Source organism: Pelophylax lessonae, assembly GCF_965119305.1.
Source record: "Pelophylax lessonae genome assembly, chromosome: 7".
NCBI lineage: Eukaryota > Metazoa > Chordata > Amphibia > Anura > Ranidae > Pelophylax > Pelophylax lessonae.
Window position 1 is genome coordinate 230,633,308 of NC_138774.1, and position 21,490 is coordinate 230,654,797.

At 44.9% G+C, this 21,490-nt stretch overlaps 1 protein-coding gene across 1 annotated transcript in view; it reads right to left on the bottom strand.

The window, feature by feature from the left end:
• The window catches only part of CCNQ (cyclin Q), a 39,747-nt gene extending 19,369 nt beyond the window's left edge, over positions 1-20,378 (bottom strand). Inside the window, exons 1-4 of the mRNA XM_082262531.1 lie at positions 20,314-20,378; positions 16,034-16,137; positions 10,062-10,245; positions 6,385-6,517 (exon numbers count right to left, since the gene is read on the bottom strand). Coding sequence (XP_082118657.1) covers positions 6,385-6,517; positions 10,062-10,245; positions 16,034-16,127 — 411 coding nt within the window. The 5' untranslated portion in view covers positions 16,128-16,137; positions 20,314-20,378. The remainder of the gene's footprint in view (positions 1-6,384; positions 6,518-10,061; positions 10,246-16,033; positions 16,138-20,313) is intronic.
• Positions 20,379-21,490: the final 1,112 nt, after the last annotated feature.

Here is a 21,490-nt window from a genome sequence, read left to right on the forward strand (position 1 = left end):
GTCACAGGCTAACTGTGGGTGGGTCTACAACTGCAGACCCGGTCAGGGTCTCTTCTGTGCAAAATCCCCCATATTGGGGAATTTTTGCCCCCCTCGCCCCCTTCTCCTGTGCACCAGGGGATTCCCTGTTCCCTCCTGATGAACCTCCCCCTTCTAGATTCTGCTATCTCCTTTTCTTCCCACTGTGTAGGCATACCAGCTAACTTGTATCCCTGTCCATGTAATTGACACCAACATGGCTTTTGTATCATTCTTTTTTTTTTCTCCTCCCCCTCGGGGGGCTCCCCTGCAAATGAGAGCCTGGCACGGGTGAGACATCTCCTATGGGGACCATCAATAGGCCCCTAACATCTGGAGAAACGAGCGTTCTCGGGATGTTAACAGTTGGTTGCAATGCTCCATATGTTTCATCCTGAAACCCCTGGATAATTTTTTCCAGGGGATATACGCATTTCCCGTGCCTGGGGCGTTATCTTTTAGAGATTTCCCCTTTTCAAAATAAGTGTCCATTAGCAGTCTCCATATACGACATAGAGAGGCATTATTTATTCTAATTACAAACTTTACTTTAATTACATTTAAAAATCAAACTCACTTGGAGAGAGGAAAATCGTTCTCCTCCTCCTTCCTTTTCCCTCTCTTTTCTCGTTCCTAAAAACAAAATTTAATTAAAAATTATTCCCCCTTTTTGTATCCACTGCATGACTATTCCGCTATAACTAAGGCGGACATACAGTGGAGTCTATTAGAGAGAAAGGCGGATATTACGTCACCGCCAGTCCAGCGGAATCATCTCCGGGCATTTCAGGCGGAAATGACACACATCGGAGCCCCTGATCTGGGCGGATGTGATGTCACCGCCAGTCCGAGGAACTTCCGGTGGCAAAAGACGGATATGACGTAACCACCTACAGAGTTCTCGCGGGAATCTCCACGAGACTTTTGGACACTTGGGTATTTAAGGGGACGCCGAGAGCCAGAACGGAGAGCTATCTCTCCGATGCAACACAGGACGTCTATCGCTCTGATATCCACACAGAACAGTGAGTACTCTGGAGGAGACCTGTATAACTTCTTTCTTAAACCACTATGGTAACTTACTAAAAGAGGGTTTTATTTTCTCTTTATATTACTATCAGGACCCATAGGACGAGTAACATAAGATTACATCCTATTTCTCATGGGATGATACGCTGCTGTCTCCACTGGATACGGTGACGACAGGCTTCAGTCTGAACGGTATAATCTTTATAGGTGGAATACCTATTTATAATTAACATCAAGATATGTAAAAATGTATACCTATATAGGCATATTATCCCTGTCCTATACCTTTCAGGCAAGGATCTATATTCCCATTAGGAAGATACAAGTTTCCCCAAACCCTTGCCTCAACTTACCCTTGGAGACCGATGGGATACCCCACACCCTCCAATAAATTAGTGAGGTAAGAGTTACTTCATTCGAATCACTAAATATACTATATACGTTATCTTGATTTACCAAAGCTGAAAAGACACATCTTCTTCTCCCCTAATAGGATCCTATTGTAATAAATCTGAGAGATATATACATCGGAAGATAATAATAATTTTGTGGGAAAAATCAGTTTTCCCCTTTTTCCCTATTTTTCCTGGTTTCGTTTCCTTTTTCTTTTTCCCTCTTTTATATGTCTACACGAAAATCATTATAACAGGTGAATTTACATGAATATTTTCTGTAACAATGTTTGTAAATACACTTACATCAATCCAGGATCTCTGACAGCTTCTTATAAATATACTCGCTGTTTCAGATACAGAATAAATCTTTATACCTGACTCTAGCTCTCAACGCTTGGGAGTTTTACCCCCCGAAGGGGAACCCTATTGGGCTCTACTGTTTTGCAGGTATGTTCTTTAACACAAGGGGTCCCTTTATCTTCCCCCTTCCCCTCCCCCTTCTCCCTTTCCTTCTCCCCCCCCCCTCCTCTTTTCCTTCTTCCCCCCTTTTTTTTTTTTTCCCCCCCTAATCTTTGGGAGTAGGTTTCTTCTCTAGGGGTATCCTGGATAAGCAATAGGCTTTCCAGGGCATCTTCAGGGCAACATGTGGTCGCAGATGCAAATAATACTTTGTTCATGTACAAAAAACCTTTCATTGTAAAATGCCTATGTATATTCTGTTTCTTGGAATTTATATTCAATTATGTATTTCAGGAACATATGCAGATTCCCTGAGGAAGATTTATGTACTAAACAAACAGTTTGAAACGCGTTGGACTCTGCTATGTACCTATAACTGTATTGTATCATTCACGCTTTTTTTTTTTTTTTCGAGTCTATAATTACAAATATGTACAGTTTATGATGATTATTTTGTTATAACTACACTTTTTCAAAATAAATTTTATACTTATTACACGAAAAAAATTTCTCCTAAGAGAGCCTTTACTGTTACCCTTAAAGTCCCACAAACCTAAGGGGGTTTCTTTTTCAATTTATGACGGGATTATGGTAACCAATTACCTGGTAGCTATCTACATTATTCTATAGTATATGCGAGCTAAACTAATTTACTTAGGGTTGAATTGTGGCAGAAGGGGCAGAGCAGAGAGCTGGTGACTGCACTCATGTGACAGGAGTGCAGTTCGCTCTGCCAGTCCAGGCTTGTGAATGATCCTGACTTTACTGTCAAGATCCACCCAAATGCCTGGACCGGCAGGTGGATCAGCCTCTCAGCAAGCCACTAAGACTGAGCCAGACGCTCCCTCCACAGCCTGGCACTCCAGTGAATGCTGGAGGGGCAGAGTAGAGAGCCTGTGACTGACAGTGAAGACTGAAAACTGAGTGGTCAGCAGTCTATAATCGCTCAGCTCTCAGTCTTGGAACAGATGTAGCATCAGATCTTATCTAGGTGCTGCATACACCTAGATAAGTATAATTTTTTTCTAAAACCCAAACTTCTCTTTTAAAAAGCACCCCAAGGGAATGAATAAAATCTTTTGATTAAAATTGTTAAAGAGCTACTGAACTCTGAAAGTTGTGCCTGAGAAAGGCAGGCTGCGGCTAGTGACTAGGCACCATTTTATTTGGGCTCTCTGCAGCTGATCTTTCCTCCATTACTGACTTACCATGCCTGGTTCTACACGGAGTTCCTGTGTGGAAGTGGCCATCTTGGTAGAGGCAGGGCTATGTGTGAACTTAGCCTTAATGGTATTTCCTCCAGTGCCATTATCTGCACAGGAGCTGGTTTCGCAGCCCTGCTGAGGAGGGGGGGGGAATACCATGTTGGATACCCTTTTGATTGGTTCCCTGACCCTTACTAGAATAAAGTCGTATCTGAACATTTTAGCAGTGGTGTGGTGCTTCAATTCACATTGCTTTAGATCATTAGGCTTCGTTCACATGGGTGTACATCCATGTGAGGGCCGCGTTGGCGAGCATGGGATGCACAAGTGTTCCATGCATCCGTGTGGAAGCAGTCCCATTCATGTAAACTGGGATGCAGTGGCTGCACGGACACAGCTGCTGCTCCCAATCTGACATCCATCTGGGTGCGGGTGCATGTCCATGGATGCAGACAGTATGAGTTTGGGGACATATAAATAATAAAACTGGTAAAGCACTACCCCTCTATTAGTAAAAATCAATTGGAAATGTGAACAGTGCTAAAAATGAACAGCTCAAATGGATGATGTCCTTACAACAATAGCGATACCCACAATTCCAAAAATAAAAGTATATAGCCTACTATGATAGTATAAACATTTCAAGAAAATAGACTAAAGCCCCGTACACACGCAACGATTATCAGCCGACCGATCGTCCGTCTTTTGTCCAGAGTGGTGTTTTGTTGGTTGGAATGTGCCGAGACTGCACACGAATTTTCTCGCCCAACAAAATTCTACTTCAGAAGTGATGTCATGTGTTGGTTTGCTTTCTTTGTGTTCTTTCCTTACTGAGCATGCCCAGACTTGCTCATCAGATTTTTACCTGTCGAAATCTGTACTGACTGCACGAAAATCGGCCGTTGTGCTGACGGCCAACAAAAATTTTATAGTCTGCACACCAGATTTTTTTCGGCCGAAAAGTCGGAGTTGGTTGTCGGAAGCATCATACTAACAAGCCGAACATTGGCCGATCGGACGTTGGCCAAAAATTCCCTGCCGATTTTCGACACGTGTGTACAGGGCTTAAGTGAATGCCACACACACTTGATATGACACCTCCTATTGATAACACTCCGTGTGGTAAATGCTCAAAATACAAAAATAGGCGTGGATAAAGTCTTTAAAAACAACACTCTTCTGGTAATCTGGTGTTCTCCATAGGTCACCAACTTGTGCCCCTTTACAACTCAAACTATACGCTCACCTCCTATATAGACCTTGAACAGGTCCATATAAACCTTCCCCTTAAAGGTGTAACTTCAATGGCTGGCAGCTTTACTCCTGTTCCAAGGACACTTGCTTCAATGTTCAGTAATCCTCTTGTGGGTGGTGCTCAGAGAATTAAAAAACTGACATAGCACTAATCTATGCAAAATTGGTGCTTTAAGAAAAGTGAAACATTTGTGGGTGCACTTCCTCCAGTGCACATAGGCTAGTAGGGTAGGACCACTGTGTGGTCCCCTTAACAGTCACTTGGGTATTCTCAGTGGCTTGGCTCTAGGAAATGCAGTTACTCCCTGCTCGTGTGCGATGACGTCACAAAGCTCCGCCCGACACATTTTGTCACCGGCGCCATCGTACATTCTTATATAGTGAACCTTATTAGTAAACAATGCAAGTGCCATTTTAATGAAGATATATCAAATGGCCATTTTAATGAAGCCTGCCGTGGCCATTTTCCTGAAGAAAGCCTGCCAGGTGAAAAAAATGACTGGGAAACCCTAAAATAACCTCGCAGGTCCAACGCTATCTTTCCACTGTTTATAATTGGCCATTTTTACATGTTCCGGCCTGGTGATTGGAAGCTCAAATGTCAATCACAGTGGAGAGGCAGAGTAGTGCGAAAAAAAGCCTCCATTACCTGGGAGTTCCAGATTTTTCTCTGAAGGTAGGTCGGAGGATTGGGGCAGCAGGAAAAGCAAATACTGGCTCATAGTCCTCCTAAAATGTTACTTTGGCTAGTATCAGCAACGTAGAGATTCACTTTACCCAGTTCAGGTTCCCCTAAAAGCAGTTTTACTGCTACAGGGCGGCACCTGTGTGCCAGATCACCTATATACGCGTTATCTGACAATTCCAGGTAGAGGGCACACATGCGGGCTGCCAGCGACTCACTTCCATTGTGATTACACACAGTGGAAACCGATCGGCGGGTATCCCATGTCCATCAGCACCAGCCGATCTTTCGGTAGAGAGGCAGAACAGCTGTAAACAAGGCAGATCGCCATTTTGACAAGAGCAAAGGGATGGAGTTTGCGCCCCTGCAAAGCAGGGAATTAATTCTATCTCGTTCCCTACTAAAAGCACCTCCCACAGTACACAAACACTGGCTAGGCACACAGTTAACCCTTTGATCCCCCCTGATGGTAACCCCTTCCCAGAAAGTGCCATTAGTACAGTAACAGTGCATATTTTTTTTAGCACTGATCACTGTATCAGTGTCACTGGTTCCCAAAAAAGTGTAAATTAGTGTCAGAATATCTGCAGCAATATCGCAGTCCCACTATGTGTCGCTGATTGCTGCCATTCCACTTAAAAAAATAAAATAAAAGTAAAAATATCCCAAAGTTTGTAGACGCTATAACTTTTGTGCAAACCAGTCAATATATGTGCTTTGGGATTTTTTTTTTTTTTTTAACAAAAACATGTAGCAGAATAAATATTTGCCTAAATATACGAAAAAAAAAATTTTATTGGATGCGTTTTATAGCAGAAAGTTTTTTTTTCAAAACAATCTGTCTTTTTGTTTATAGTGCAAAAAATAAAAAACACAGAGGAGATTAAACACCAAAAGAAGGCTCTATTTGTGGGGAAAAAAAAGAACAACAATTTTATTTGGGTACATCGTTGCACGACTGCCCAATTGTTAGTTAAATTAACGCAATGCCGTTTTGCAAAAAATGGCCTGGTCATGAACGGGGGGTAAAACTTCCGGAGGTCAAACGGTTAAATACACAATTAAACTCCACATTTTTTTTTTGCCACCGACTGTGTTACATATTCAGTATGCATGTCTATTCTATTATAGAGACAGAATAGAGTGACAATGTATGCCGGGTGCCATGCTGAGAGTGAAGCACGACAGACAGAGATAAACTTCACTCCATGTGTATCCTTGAACATTTTGTACTCATTTACCTAATGACGGGTAGTCATAGTGTTATTGTTATACAAGTCCTGCCAAGTCATGCTTTCATTATGCCGCTGCACATACCATGCTGTTTTCAATCACTCACTTTGTGCGGATGGTTAAAGGAGACCCGAAAATGTAGCAGCCTCAGCACCAGCAATTCACACTGTACAATGCTGTCCCGAAGCTCCCAGAACTTGGAGTCCACTTCAAGTGGATCGCTCCCTGGATTCAGATACCTGTTCAAGACACACAAAAAAAAAAAAAAAGGACCATCAAACTGTAACATACGTCTGGCTTCACTTCAATCTACGCTGCTCTACCATTTTACAAAATTTAGATATATTTACAGTGAGTATAGAAAAGAATCCCCCCCCCCTGCCCCTTTAAAATAATCACATTTTGTTGATTTGCAGCCTGAAAAAAAGACACAGTTTTTGTTCTATCCAGCTGTATTTACTAGTGCAACTTATAACATCCAGGTGAAAGATAACACCAACATGTCAGAAAAAAATAAAATAAACAATCACTGAGTTGGAAAAAGGATCACCCCCCTTATGTCAGTATTTTGTTGAACCACCTTTTGCTTTAAATTACAGACTTTAGTCTGTTGGGATATGTCTCTACTAACTTTTCACAGCTAGACTTTGCAATATTTGCCCTCTCTTCTTTGCAGAACTGCTCAAGTTCAGTTCAATTTGATCGTGGCCGTTTGTGGACTGCAGTCTTCAAGTCATTCCACAGATTTTCAATGGGGTTTAAGTCTGGGCTCTGACTAGGCCATACAAGGACATTCATCTTTTTCTCCTTCAACCACTGTGTTCTTTGGGTCTGTTGGAAAGTAAATCCTCTTCCCATTGGCAACTTTCTGGCAGAGGACAGCAGATTGTCCTCAAGAATTTGGTGGTATTTTGCCCAATCCATTTCTCTTCTACCCTGACAAGTGCTCCAGTTCCTGCTGCAGAAAAACACCCCCATAATAGGATATTACCCCCTCCATGCTTTACTGTAGGAATGGTGTTTTTTGGATGGTGAGCTGTATTGGATTTCTGCCAGACATATCATTTGGTGTTGAGGGCAAATAATTAAATTTTAGTCTTATCTGACCAGAACACCTTTTCCATGTGGCCTCAGAATCTTCAAGGTGCGTTTTAAGCTGGTCAAATGAGAGTAAAATTTAATTCTGGAGGGAAATCTGCTGCCCTCTGCCAAAACATGGTCAATAAGAAGAAGGTTTACATTCCAACATGACAATGAACCAAAGCACACAGCAAAATGAGCACACAGTGGTTGAAGGAGAAAAAGGTGAAAGTCCTTGCATGGCCTAATGAGAGCCCAGACTTAAACCCCATTGAAAACTTGTGGAATAACTTGAAGACTGCAGTCCACAAATGGTTACCAACAATTTGAACTGAACTTGAGCAAATCTGCAAAGAAGAATGTGCAAATATTGCAAAGTCTAGATGTGCAAAGTCAGTAGAGACATATCCCAACAGACCAAAGGCTGGAATTAAAGCAAAAGGTGGTTCAACAAAATACTGACATAAGGGGGTGATACTTTTTCCAACTCAGTCATTGTTTTTTCTTACAATTTTTTTTGACATGTTGGTGTATCTTTCACTTGGATGGCATAAATTGCAGCAAATATAGCTGGATAGAACAAAAGGCTGCAAAGCAACAAAATGGGATTATTTTCTATACCTACAGCATATCCATGCTGGAAAGCGCCAAACAGTCTGCCACACTGCTATGGAAAGAGGAAGAGGAAGCGCCGACACTGGCGCTAGAGGCCCCCGCAGCACATCACTGCCCACAGACCACAAGAAAATGGCTGCCGTTTATCTCTCTGGGAAAACCAAAACATGGCCGCTGGACTACGCAAACATGGTCACCAAAGCGGGGAATAAAGAATATATAGCAAAATGGGGGACACTGCTCACCATACCACGTGGCACGAGGCGTGCACTACTCCCAACAGTCCACTGCACCATCTTGGAATGGGGGTGCTGCGTTCTGAGGTACGCTGCGTCTCTGATCGTGACTGCTGTCATGACCAGGGCTATGCGACCTCACAAGGTGTTTTACTCACCAGCCAGCCCCCGTCCAGTGGGGCTATGTCTTGCGCGGAGCTAATAGTTGGGTTTCGCTCGCAGACCAGACTGGGAAGACCATAAGGATCTAGAATATCCAGTGAGTCACCCAGTCTGGCTATTGATTGTAGTTTACACAGGAACAAAATAATAAAGAAAAAATAAAAAATTCCAATTAAAAAGGAAAAAAATGTCAGGACCGTAGATCCCAGCAGAGAGCTAGGTCCTTACTCCTGACTAGGCAGAAAAAAACTGAAGTCCTATAGCAGGAAGTGATGGTATACCTTCTGGGACTGCCCCAGGGGCATAACCAAAAAGGGTTTCTGCCTAGTCCTACTCCTGAAGAGAGACCCAATGGTCTGAAGACATGGAGCTGTGTCCATCAGTGAACGAAAGAGTAATTTATTTAAAACAAACGTTTTTAAAGGAGCAGTGATTTTAATGATGCTTAAAGTAAAACAATAAAAATGAAAAATTTGTTTAAATATCCTGCCTGGGGGGTCCCCTTAGTCTGCCTATAAAGTAGCACATATGTATGATGTATAGAGCCTGCTGCAGCAATACTGACATTTGTAAAGGAAAAAAGGTAATTTAAACTTGCTTGCAACTGTAATGTACTGTCGGTTTCCGGCTCCTGGCAATACAGATAAAAAAAAAAAATGTAAAAACGGTGAACGGTCCCCCTCCCCCATGCAGTCCATACCAGGCCCTTCTGGTCTGGATTTGAAGGGTCCCCCCTCAAATACCATACCAGACCCTTATCTGCCTGGCAGATCAGGAAAGGGGGGGTGGGGATTGAGTGAGCGCCCCCCTCCTGAACCATACCAGGCTACATGCCCTCAACTTGGGGGGGGTGGTTGCTTTGGGGCACCCCAAAGCACCTTGTCCGCATGTTGATGGGGACAAGAGCCTCTTCCCAACAACCCTGGGCTGCGGTTGTCGGTCTGGGGGTGGGGGCTTATAGGAATCTGGAAGTCCCCTTTAACAAGATTGGACCCAGATCCCCCCCCCCCCCCCCATTTGAATCAGTATCGGGTAAATCCTACCCATTCACCAAAAAAGTGTAAAAAAGTAACAGAAAACTGTTTTTGACAAGTCCTTTATGAAAAAAAAAAAAAAAGAAAAATAGAAAAGATGAAAACACGAAGCTGCTGTTTGGCCCCGCCCCCTCTCTCCAGATTGGTTGACTGACTTTGATTGACAGCCACGGGAGCCAATGGGGCGGCTGCTGTGTCTCAGCCAATCAGGAGGAAGAGTCCCAAACGGCCGAGGGACTAGTGGACATCGCTGGACAGAGATGGGGTTCAGGTAAGTAAAAGGAGGTGCTGGAGAGGCTTCTGCACCCAGAAGGCTTTTTATCTTAATACATAGAATGCATTAAGATAGAAAACCTCCAGTCTTTTCAACTTCTTTAAATGTTAAATTATTCCTAAAACCAATAATAATCGAATGCAGAGGCAATTATTTAATATGATAAATAGTAGATACATTTATACAGTCTTACAGATACAACCGGCCCTTTGAGGGCAACCATAATGCTGATGCGGCCAACAATGAAATAGAGTTGGACACCCCTGAGGTAGAGCATCTAAAAAGAACAGGACCATGCCCATGTCCTAATACACTTAGTCCATAAGCATCATGCATATGAATATGGATAAAGAAGCAACATGCCACATTAAGTAGTTCTCACCTATGACAAACATTGATGATGTCTCTTGTTCGAAGGTGCTGCTCCTCTACCTTTCCAGCCAGGTAAATGGCAGACATTGCCACAAGATACGGGTCATACTTATCAAGCGTGGTCTCATGGAAAAACTTGTGATAGATCGTACAAGCAGTAGCAATTGGGATGGACTGCATTCCCAACTTAACACCTATGAAACAGATAATTAGTTCTGTAATATTCGTGATTTGTACAGAATTGTGTGTATGGGACACACAGGCTTCAGCTTGTATAAGAGCATTGTGAACAGCCAGCTTTGACAAAGCATTTGCAAGTTGAAGCTTTTAAAGTACCATTCAGCTGCAGTTTGTACATTCTGAACACAGATCCTAATGGGAGTGCTGATGGCCACTTTAAGTAAACTGCTAGCAGGCTTCAAATCTTCCTGAAGCTTCTTGACAGCATGCTGAAGCCTGCTAGCAGCCTGCTCCCTTGCATAGGGTCTGCCCCTGCTTTTGAAGCCTGCTAGACCTAAACAAGCGGGTAACCCTTGCAGTTCACAGGAAAAATCCGGAGAAAAGCTAACTAACTAGAAAAAAAACTTTGCCAGGACCAGAGATACCAGCAGGGAACTAGGTCCTTACTCCTGACTAGACAGATTAAAATGGGTTACCTGCTAGTTTAGATAAAAAAGGTTTTACTTACCTGATCTTGCTCCTTTAGACAAAAATTTTTATTTTTTTTTTAAATCAGCAAAAGGGACAGTACTTATTATCAATGAAAAATGTCACTTGAGCTTATGGCTGCTGCATTCATTGAAATCTAAAGTCCTCCAACTCCCAGCAACATTAGTATTCCGGTGAAGCTGGGGTTAACATAGCTGAGGGAATCTGTCATGTGAATTGCAGTGTGAGTGCCGACTATGTCCCCCCCACCCCCTTCATTCACAGTAGCAAAGTTGTACTTTAGCTTCCATCAATAAAATATGCATATGAATGAAAGGTCTGCCTCACCCATTCATAAATTCTCTCATTTTATGTATGGAAGCTATAGTACAGCTTCTATGAACGGAGAAGGGTGGCGGAAAGGGTGGTCATAGTCAGCACACCTGTCACAGATCCCTCAGCATTAATAATCCCTGATGCACCTGAAGATTACGGCTGTGGGGGTGGAGGTGGTGGGCCGGTTCAGAGAACTTTGGACCTCAGCTAAAGCAGCAGCCATCAGCACAAGGGACACTTGATGTTGTTAGTATGTACTGTCCCTTGTGCTGATTTTTTTTTAAATGTTTGACTAAACCTAGGCTTTAACATGGATTTTTACCCTCAATTTGATGTTACCTCCTCTCCACCCCTTGGCTGTGAAAAAAGGGCTTTTTTTAACTCTTTTTAAGCTCAGCCAGCCCCCCATGCATGTCTCTCACCAAGACAGATGAGGTGCACTTTGCCTGCTGTGTCTCCAGGGATATGTACACCACAGATCCCAGGAGGCACAGTCCTTCACTGAACAAGGAGGCCGTCTCATCAGGAGAGCCACTGACTGAACCTGGAAGAGGCGGCAGCTTCCCTTAGATGTCACACAAGCAGATGGCGGTGCAGAACAGAGCGGGCAGGGCAGAGAAGAAGAGGGGACTCTCAGCAGAACAACGCTGGATCTGCTGGGCGGGGGGGAGTATCTTAACTGTGCAGCACCTGCAACCAGGTAAGCAGGGGTTAAATAAAAATGGACGGGGAAGGTGAAGATCCGCTTTAAGAGCAATGATGAGCCTATAGTCCTACATTGGATTCTAGGATGCCGAGGGACAATCCGCTGCCAGATATGTTATTAACTTGATGCATGAGATGCATTGGGTGCAAAAAAAAAAAAACATAGATATTAATCAGTGTTTTTGTAAATTAATCCTAATTCCTAAGGGGAGGTGGTGTTGAGTCTTTTGTAGAGTTCCTTTGATGTGGAGATGTGCCTGGGATGATGGTTCACGGAAAATTATAGTGGCACTTCAAATTTCTGCCTCTGGTTAGCCCATGTTCCAGAGTCTAAGAATTTTCCTTCAATCTCTTATTCCGCAATTTAAAATTCCCCCCTCGGCACTATAACACATAAGTCATTTAAGTGGTGGTCTTCTCCTGCAAAAGGGAGCAGCTAGGAGGACACGTTCCACATAAGAAGCTAAGAATATATGTGCTGGCCTGCAGTACCCTTTAGTCAGCTGAAGATGTCGCTGTCACTTTTCTCAGATTGAGACAAAGCACAGAACACAAACATTATATGCTGAGCCCCTACAAAGCCAGCGCATGCATCAAACCAACGAAGGGTTCAAAACAAGCAAGACAAATCTGATTATTACCGCTCAGCTTGAATCTTCATAATCCAGGCGACAAATTGAGGCCTGTAGGCAGAGGACACCAGGCAATCTGAGAAATGCTGGATAAGTTCAATGCTGGTGGCACAGCTATAAATTAGGTATTCAGACTGACACCCCGGAGCTGGAGCTAAACTTAATAGAATGTTTGTAAAACTCTTTTTGTTGACTAAAGTTAAAAGGTAGCCTGAGAGGGTGGAAATACGGGGGATGCCATGGCTGGATTGGTTAGAAATGATGATCCTGGATGGTAATGCCTTTACTCAAGAACCGCAGACTTAGAAAAAGCAGGCAGTCAGTGAAGTCTGAAATCTCATTTTTGCATGTTTGTTCCAGGACAGTAAGTTAGATGGTGAAGCCAGGATCAGGTAAATGGGTTCTCCTATCTCCTTCCAAGTCCATCCATAACCAGTCACCAAGAACAATCCCCCTCCACATCCACCCAAACACATCACTTGAACAGTCTCCCTCCAGGTCCCCCCATACATGCCAGTCACCCAGGACAGTCTCCCTCCATACATACCAGTCACCCAGGACAGTCTCCCTCCATACATACCAGTCACCCAGGACAGTCTCCCTCCATACATACCAGTCACCCAGGACAGTCTCCCTCCATACATACCAGTCACCCAGGACAGTCTCCCTCCATACATACCAGTCACCCAGGACAGTCTCCCTCCATACATACCAGTCACCCAGGACAGTCTCCCTCCAGGTCCCTCCATACATACCAGTCACCCAGGACAGTCTCCTCCCAGGTCCCTCCATACCAGTCACCCAGGACAGTCTTCCTCCAGGTCACTCCATACATACCAGTCACCCAGGACAGTCTCCCTCCATACATACCAGTCACCCAGGACAGTCTCCCTCCATACATACCAGTCACCCAGGACAGTCTCCCTCCATACATACCAGTCAACCAGGACAGTCTCCCTCTAGGTCCCTCCATACATACCAGTCACCCAGGACAGTCTCCTCCCAGGTCCCTCCATACATACCAGTCACCCAGGACAGTCTCCCTCCATACATACCAGTCACCCAGGACAGTCTTCCTCCAGGTCTCTCCATACATACCAGTCACCCAGGACAGTCTCCCTCCATACATACCAGTCACCCAGGACAGTCTTCCTCCAGGTCCCTCCATACATACCAGTCACCCAGGACAGTCTCCCTCCATACATACCAGTCACCCAGGACAGTCTCCCTCCAGGTCCCTCCATACATACCAGTCACCCAGGACAGTCTCCTCCCAGGTCCCTCCATACCAGTCACCCAGGACAGTCTCCCTCCATACATACCAGTCACCCAGGACAGTCTCCCTCCAGGTCCCTCCATACATACCAGTCACCCAGGACAGTCTCCTCCCAGGTCCCTCCATACCAGTCACCCAGGACAGTCTCCCTCCATACATACCAGTCACCCAGGACAGTCTCCCTCCATACATACCAGTCACCCAGGACAGTCTCCCTCCAGGTCCCTCCATACATACCAGTCACCCAGGACAGTCTCCCTCCAGGTCCCTCCATACATACCAGTCACCCAGGACAGTCTCCCTCCAGGTCCCTCCATACATACCAGTCACCCAGGACAGTCTCCCTCCAGGTCCCTCCATACATACCAGTCACCCAGGACAGTCTCCCTCCATACATACCAGTCACCCAGGACAGTCTCCCTCCAGGTCCCTCCATACATACCAGTCACCCAGGACAGTCTCCTCCCAGGTCCCTCCATACATACCAGTCACCCAGGACAGTCTCCCTCCAGGTCCCTCCATACATACCAGTCACCCAGGACAGTCTCCTCCCAGGTCCCTCCATACCAGTCACCCAGGACAGTCTCCCTCCAGGTCCCTCCATACATACCAGTCGCCCAGGACAGTCTCCTCCCAGGTCCCTCCATACCAGTCACCCAGGACAGTCTCCCTCCATACATACCAGTCACCCAGGACAGTCTCCCTCCATACATACCAGTCACCCAGGGCAGCCTCCCTCCAGGTCCCTCCATACATACCAGTCACTCAGGACAGTCTCCCTCCAGGTCCCTCCATACCAGTCACCCAGGACAGTCTCCCTCCAGGTCCCTCCATACATACCAGTCACCCAGGACAGTCTCCTTCCAGGTCTGTCCATACCCAACACAGAGAACTGTCCACCTCCAGGTCCAGCAATGGTGGGCCAGTTGGATCCAGAGGGGGGGGGGGGGGGTAGCTCTCACTCCATTTATACTTACCTGCTCTGTGTAATGGTTTTGCACAGAGAAGCCCCAATCCTCCTTTTCTGGTGTCCCCCGCCAGCACTTCTGGCTCCTCCTGCCTTCAGAGTGCTTCTATAGCAAGCCGCAAAGTATTCTATAGAATGCCCCTATAGCACGGTAAAAAATCTTCTGCCATTAAATTCACTTCCTTCTCCTGCCCAGGACTACATGTCCCATGGGTCATTGCTCCTCACACATTCACAAGTTCTCAGGCCCTTACTGACATGTATGGACAATGTACTGAGCTGTATGTGTGCTGCACTGTGTATACTGACATGTATGGAGGGTGTACTGAGCTGTATGTGTGCTGCACTGTGTATACTGACAGGTATGGACGGTGTACTGAGCTGTATGTGTGCTGCACTGTGTATACTGACATGTATGGAGGGTGTACTGAGCTGTATGTGAGCTGCACTGTGTATACGGATATGTCTGAATAGTGTACTGAGTTGTATGTGTGCTGCACTGTGTATACTGACATGTATGGAGGGTGTAGTGAGCTGTATGTGTGCTGCACTGTGTATACTGACATGTATGGATAGTGTACTGAGCTGTATGTGAGCTGCACTGTGTATACTGACATGTATGGACGGTGTACTGAGCTGTATGTGTGCTGCACTGTGTATACTGATATGTATGAATAGTGTACTGAGCTATATGTGTGCTGCACTGTGTATACTGACATGTATGGAGGGTGTACTGAGCTATATGTGTGCTGCACTGTGTATACTGATATGTATGGAGGGTGTACTGAGCTATATGTGTGCTGCACTGTGTCTTCTGACATGTATGGAGGGTGTACTGAGCTATATGTGTGCTGCACTGTGTATACTGACATGTATGGAGGGTGTACTGAGCTATATGTGTGCTGCACTGTGTATACTGACATGTATGGAGGGTGTACTGAGCTGTATGTGTGCTGCACTGTGTATACTGACATGTATGGAGGGTGTACTGAGCTGTATGTGTGCTGCACTGTGTATACTGACATGTATGGAGGGTGTACTGAGCTGTATGTGAGCTGCACTGTGTATACTGACATGTATGGAGGGTGTACTGAGCTGTATGTGAGCTGCACTGTGTATACTGACATGTATGGAGGGTGTACTGAGCTGCATGTGTGCTGCACTGTGTATAATGACATGTATGGAGGGTGTACTGAGCTGCATGTGTGCTGCACTGTGTATACTGATATGTATGGAGGGTGTACTGAGCTGTATGTGTGCTGCACTGTGTATACTGACATGTAAACAAATAATGCATTCTGTATGAACTAATCGGCTGACCAGCTAAGCGATAATGAAATTAATGGATTATGTCTGTTAGTTGTTGGAGCTGTAAAAGATTGGGATGTGGGATTGGAGTGAACTCTTCTAGCACTCACCGGCCTCCATAATAAACCTCGTCACCTTAAAGTGAGTCTTCAAAGCTTTGTCTTCATCAGACTCTGCAGCAGAGCTGGCCTCAGCCTCCATCATGCCGAGATTCCTGTTAAAAGGAAAAGAATGGGAATAACAGAGAAAACGTGGAAGGTTAATATAAAACTATAATATATACACTCCCTGGTCACTTTATTAGCTACAACTATTTAATTGCTTGGTAACACAAATTGCTAATCAGCCACTTACATGGCAGCAACTCAATGCATTTAGGCATCTAGATGTGGTGAAGGCGACTTGCTGAAGTTTAAATCGAGCATCAGAATGGTGTAAAAAGGGGATTTTGGTGACTTTGAACATGACATGGTTGTTGGTGCCAGACTGGCTGGTCAGAGTATTTTAAAATCTGCTGATCTACTGGGATTTTCACACACAATCATCTCTCGGGTAAAGAGAATGGTCCGAAAAAGGGAAAATATCCAGTGAGCGGCAGTTGTGTGGAGGAAAATGCCTTGTTGAGGTCAGAGGAAAATGGGCAGACTGGTTTGAGATGATAGAAAGGCAACAGAAACTCAAATAACCACTCATTACAATCAAGGTATGCAGAATACCATCTCTGAATGCACAACACATCCAACCTTAAAGCAGATGGGCTACAGCTAAGAACAGGAAACTGAGGCTACAATTCGCACAGGCCCACCAAAATTGGTGGACCTGATCCAAAACATTAAGCAAAATCTACAATGGAATGGTTCACAAATAAACATATCCAGGTGTTAGAATGGCCAAGTCCAAGTCCAGACCTGAATCCAATCGAGAATCTGTGGAAAGAACTGAAAACTGCTGTTCACAAACGCTCTCCATCCAACCTCACTGAGCTCGAGCTGTTTTGCAAGAAGGAATGGGCAAAAATTTCAGTCTCTCGATGTGCAAAACTGATAGAGACATACCCCAAGCGACTTACAGCTGTAATCACAGCAAAAGGTGGCGCTACAAAGTATTAACTTAAGGGGGCTGAATAATTTTGCACGCCCAATTTTTCAGTTTTTTTATTTGTTAAAGTTTGAAATATCCAATAAATTTCGTTCCACTTCATGATTATGTCCCACTTGTTGTTGATTCTTCACAAAAAAATTGCAGTTTTATATCTTTATGTTTGAAGCCTGAAATGTGGCAAAAGGTCACAAAGTTCAAGGGGGCCGAATACTTTTGCAAGGCACTGTACTTATGAAATACTTACCTTAGAACGAAGCCCCCGCAGTGCCGCCCATTCAGCAGAGCTACGGCCAACATGTTCGGCCGTCCTTCCTGGTTCGCGTCCTCCAGCCATCTGATTGGCCGGAGGCGCAATGACATCACTCCTGCACATGTGCACGGGAGCTGCCGTTCACGGCACATGCGCTCTGAAGGAACGGCGTGGGTGGGCGTTCCTTCAGAGCGCATGTGCTGATGACATCATTGGCTGCATTAAAAGTAACGGTGCAAGTTTAGGAGATATTTACAGTACATATAGGTAAGACTTATTATAGGATTATCTATAGGTACAACTTCCAAGAGAGGGTTTACAACCCCCTTAATGACCAGGCCATTTTTTGTGATTCGGCACTGCGTTATTTTAACTGACAATTGCGCGGTCGTGCAACGCCGTACCCAAAAGAATTTGATGTTCTATTTTTCCCCACAAACAGAGCTTTCTTTTGGTGGTATTTGATCACCTGTGTGATTTTTATTTATTGCACTATAAACAAAAGAGTGCGACAATTCCGAAAAACAAAAAAAAAAAAAACAATATTTTTCACATTCTGCGATAGAACATTCCCAAAAAAAAATATTTATATTTAAGTATCAAATGTTTTCATCATTTTAGGCCAATTTGTTTTCTGCTACATATTTCTGGTAAAATAAAATCCCAATAAGCGTATTTTGATTGGTTTGCGCACAAGTTATCGCATCTACAAACTAAGGGAAAGATTTATGTCATTGTTATTTATTTTTAACGAGTAATGGCGGCGATCTGCAATTTTTATCGGGATTGCGAAATTGCGGCGGACAGATCGGACCCCTAACTGAGATTTTTGACACTTTTGGGGGTACCAGTGACATTACTACAGTGATCAGTGCTATAAATATGCACTGTTACTGTAATAATGACACTGGCTGGGAAGGGGTTAACTTTACTAATGATCAAGCAAGGGGTTAAGTGTGTCTCTAGGGGGCGTGATTCTAACTGTCAGGGGGCGTGGCTTGTGATGTAATCACAGAGACATGCGATCCTACATAGCAGGATCGCATAAGATTGCGCTGTTACTGTAATAATGACACTGGCAGGGAAGGGGTTAACTTTACTAGTGATCAAGCAAGGGGTTAAGTGTGTCTCTAGGGGGCGTGATTCTAACTGTCAGGGGGCGTGGCTTGTGATGTAATCACAGAGACATGCAATCCTACATAGCAGGATCGCATAAGATTGCGCTGTTACTGTAATAATGACACTGGCAGGGAAGGGGTTAACCTAGGGGCAATCAAAGGGTTAAATGTGAGCCTAGGTGGTGTTTTCTAACTGTGGGGGGGGGCATATGGAAACAACACATAGACCTGTGACCCTATATAGAAAGAACACAGGCGCTCTGTGTTCATTCCAGAGAGGAGAACGGTCTGCTGTGTCTATAACAGCTGACCATCCTTCTCTCTCCATGGGAAGTGATCGCGGGTGCCCGGCAGTCACGGCCACCGGCACCATGGAACGGCATCCCCGCTGCCCAATAGGGGCGCCCCCACGAACCTCTGTACGGGTACGGTGGTTCTTGCAGCCGAGCCAGCCTGCCGCAGTATATCTATGGTGGGCGGGCGGCAAGTAAAAGTATAATAGAATATTATAATAGAATAGCAAAACAATGGCCTTGTCATGAAGGGGGGGGGGGGGGGAACCTTCCGGAGGTGAAGTGGTTAAAGCGTGACGTGTTTGGTATCTATTTACTCAGCGTATCTTCATCTTTTATAGATTAACAAATAACTGGGTATTATATTGTGTTTGGGTTCCCAAGTGTATTATTTTACAAAATAATTACGTTTGATAAAGCGATGTGCAAACATCGGGCATGCGAGGTAAAAAATTGCAGCACCCGCCATTTTATTCTCTGGTGTCTTTGCATAAAAATAAAAAATCTGTGTTTGCTCATTTTCCAGCTGATTTCCACATGTATGAGAGATTCCAGCACTGCCCCGGCTGGCAAGCAGGGGACTCATTTTTTTATTTCACCGAACTTTATTGATACCCCATAAACAGAGCACAGACAGCGTCTTTCATACTTGTATTGAAGTGTCCTGTCATTCCCCTCTATGTACAGCAGTGGGGTGCAGTGCACTGCATGGGGGGTTGGGTTGGGAATTGGTTTGCAAATTTTTTACCCAAACACATGCGGATCTATCATATGCTAACAAAGGGTTTCTGCTCTTATATGAGGGGCCCCCAATCTGCCTGCCCGGACCCTCTGCAGGGGCCCCTGAACTAAAGTACACAGCTAACATGCCCCCTCCTCACAATGCAGTGCTCAGTGCCAGAACAACCTATGGCCACGCCCACACAGGGAAGGGGAGTTTCTACAAGTCAGAAGGAGCTGGGCCAGCACAGGCAGGCAAATAATTATTGAAATTTAGAAAAGTCAGGAGGAGCTGGGCCAGCACAGACAGTAATTGGACTTTTTCAGAACAGGAGAGAGCTAGGACATGCAGGGAGGGAGGAGCTGGGTCACCAAGGAGGGAGCTGGGACATGGAAGGACAGAGGAGCTGGGCCAGCACAGACATTGGACGCTCCCAGAAAGTGCAGAGTGCGAGCATGGAGGAGCTGGGCCAGCATGGAACACAACTAGAAAGTCCTAGGGTTAGGGGGAGCTGGGCCAGCACAGACAGAATGTAGCCAATAAGACAGCACTAACAGGAATTAACTACTCCATGAAGAGGAGAGGGCAATGATGTGGAAGGGGGGAGCTGGGCCAGCACAGACATTAGACACTCCTAGAAAAGGCCAGGACAATTAAGTACAAGAGGAAGGAGCTGGGCCAGCACAGACAGTGGATCCTTCCATAAAAGCAGAGGGCTATGATGGAGGGGCGGACTCCTCCCGGATTGGTCAGATTCTCCAGCAATTGGAACGCATCAGCAACTGCTCATCAGTACAGAGGAGATATCCCCGCCCACACTGCTCCCAGCATGCCCTGCGAGTGTATGCGGATATACGGGGCATGCTGGGAGATGTAGTCCTATACAGCCAGCACACAGCCCGCGTACCTGAGAGTCCGGGCGGCCTCCTCCGTGTACTCACACCGCGGACCGACTTCTATACCACATCGCAGGGACCAGGAACACCTCAGGCCCGCCCACACCAATCAGAGAATACCATCTAGAGCCCAGCCCGCTACAATCAGGAAACACCCACCAAAGCCCCGCCCACACCAACCAGGGAACACCATCTGAAGCCCAGGCCACGCCAACAAGGAAGTTCAGTAGGGACACCAGGTACAGCCCCGCCCACACTAATTAAGGGGAGGCTTGCCCACAGCGTTACACCGCTCGTCTCCGACTTAACACGCTGCGGCTGCGTAGATAGGGGGCTCTGATTTGCTAGTTTATCAGGAAAGAGGGCTCTGATTGGATAGTTGATTAGCGGGAAGAGGCTTCCGATTGGCTGGTTGGTCAGAGGTAGTGCTCCGATTGGCTAGTTGATTAGAGAGGCATTTTAGAAGGTTCTGAGGCAAAACAAAGTGTCAGGAGGAACCATGCAGGCCGCCATGGCTGACTTTCTTTTAAATAAATAATAAATAAAAAAAAGCTTGGAGCAGACTTTACATAAAAATGCATGTCTCTTCAGCTTTCAGCTCTCCCTACAAATAAAGGAAATGTTAGAAGAAAGAAAAATGTAAAAAAAAATATATATATATATAAAAATTATGAAAAAATCACCTTATGAAGAAAAGTGCTGAAAGCAAAGCTTGTGTGAAATTGTGAGGTCCTACACTCTGACAGCCCCCCAACACCTGAAACACCAGGCCCCATTCACACTCATGTATTGTAAAACACATTATGCATTTTTTTTTTAAAACGCATTCACATTTTTAGCACATTTTTAATGCTTTGCGTTTTAACAATTTAACACACGGCATAATGCATTTTGTATGCGTTTTCCTCCCTCAGTCATCTAGGAATAATGGAAAGGTGACATGAAAAACGCACCTTACCCACTTGAAGACCAGGCCTTTTCTGGAACTTTTTGTTTACAAGTTTAAATCAGTCATTTTTGCTAGAAAATTACTTATATCCCCAAACATTATACATTTGTTTTAGCAGAGACCCTAGGGAATAAAATGGGGATTGTTGCAATCTTTTATGGCACACGGTATTTGCACAGCAGTTTTGCAAATGCAGCTTTTTTTTGAAAAAATACAACTTTAATGAAATAAAAAAAACC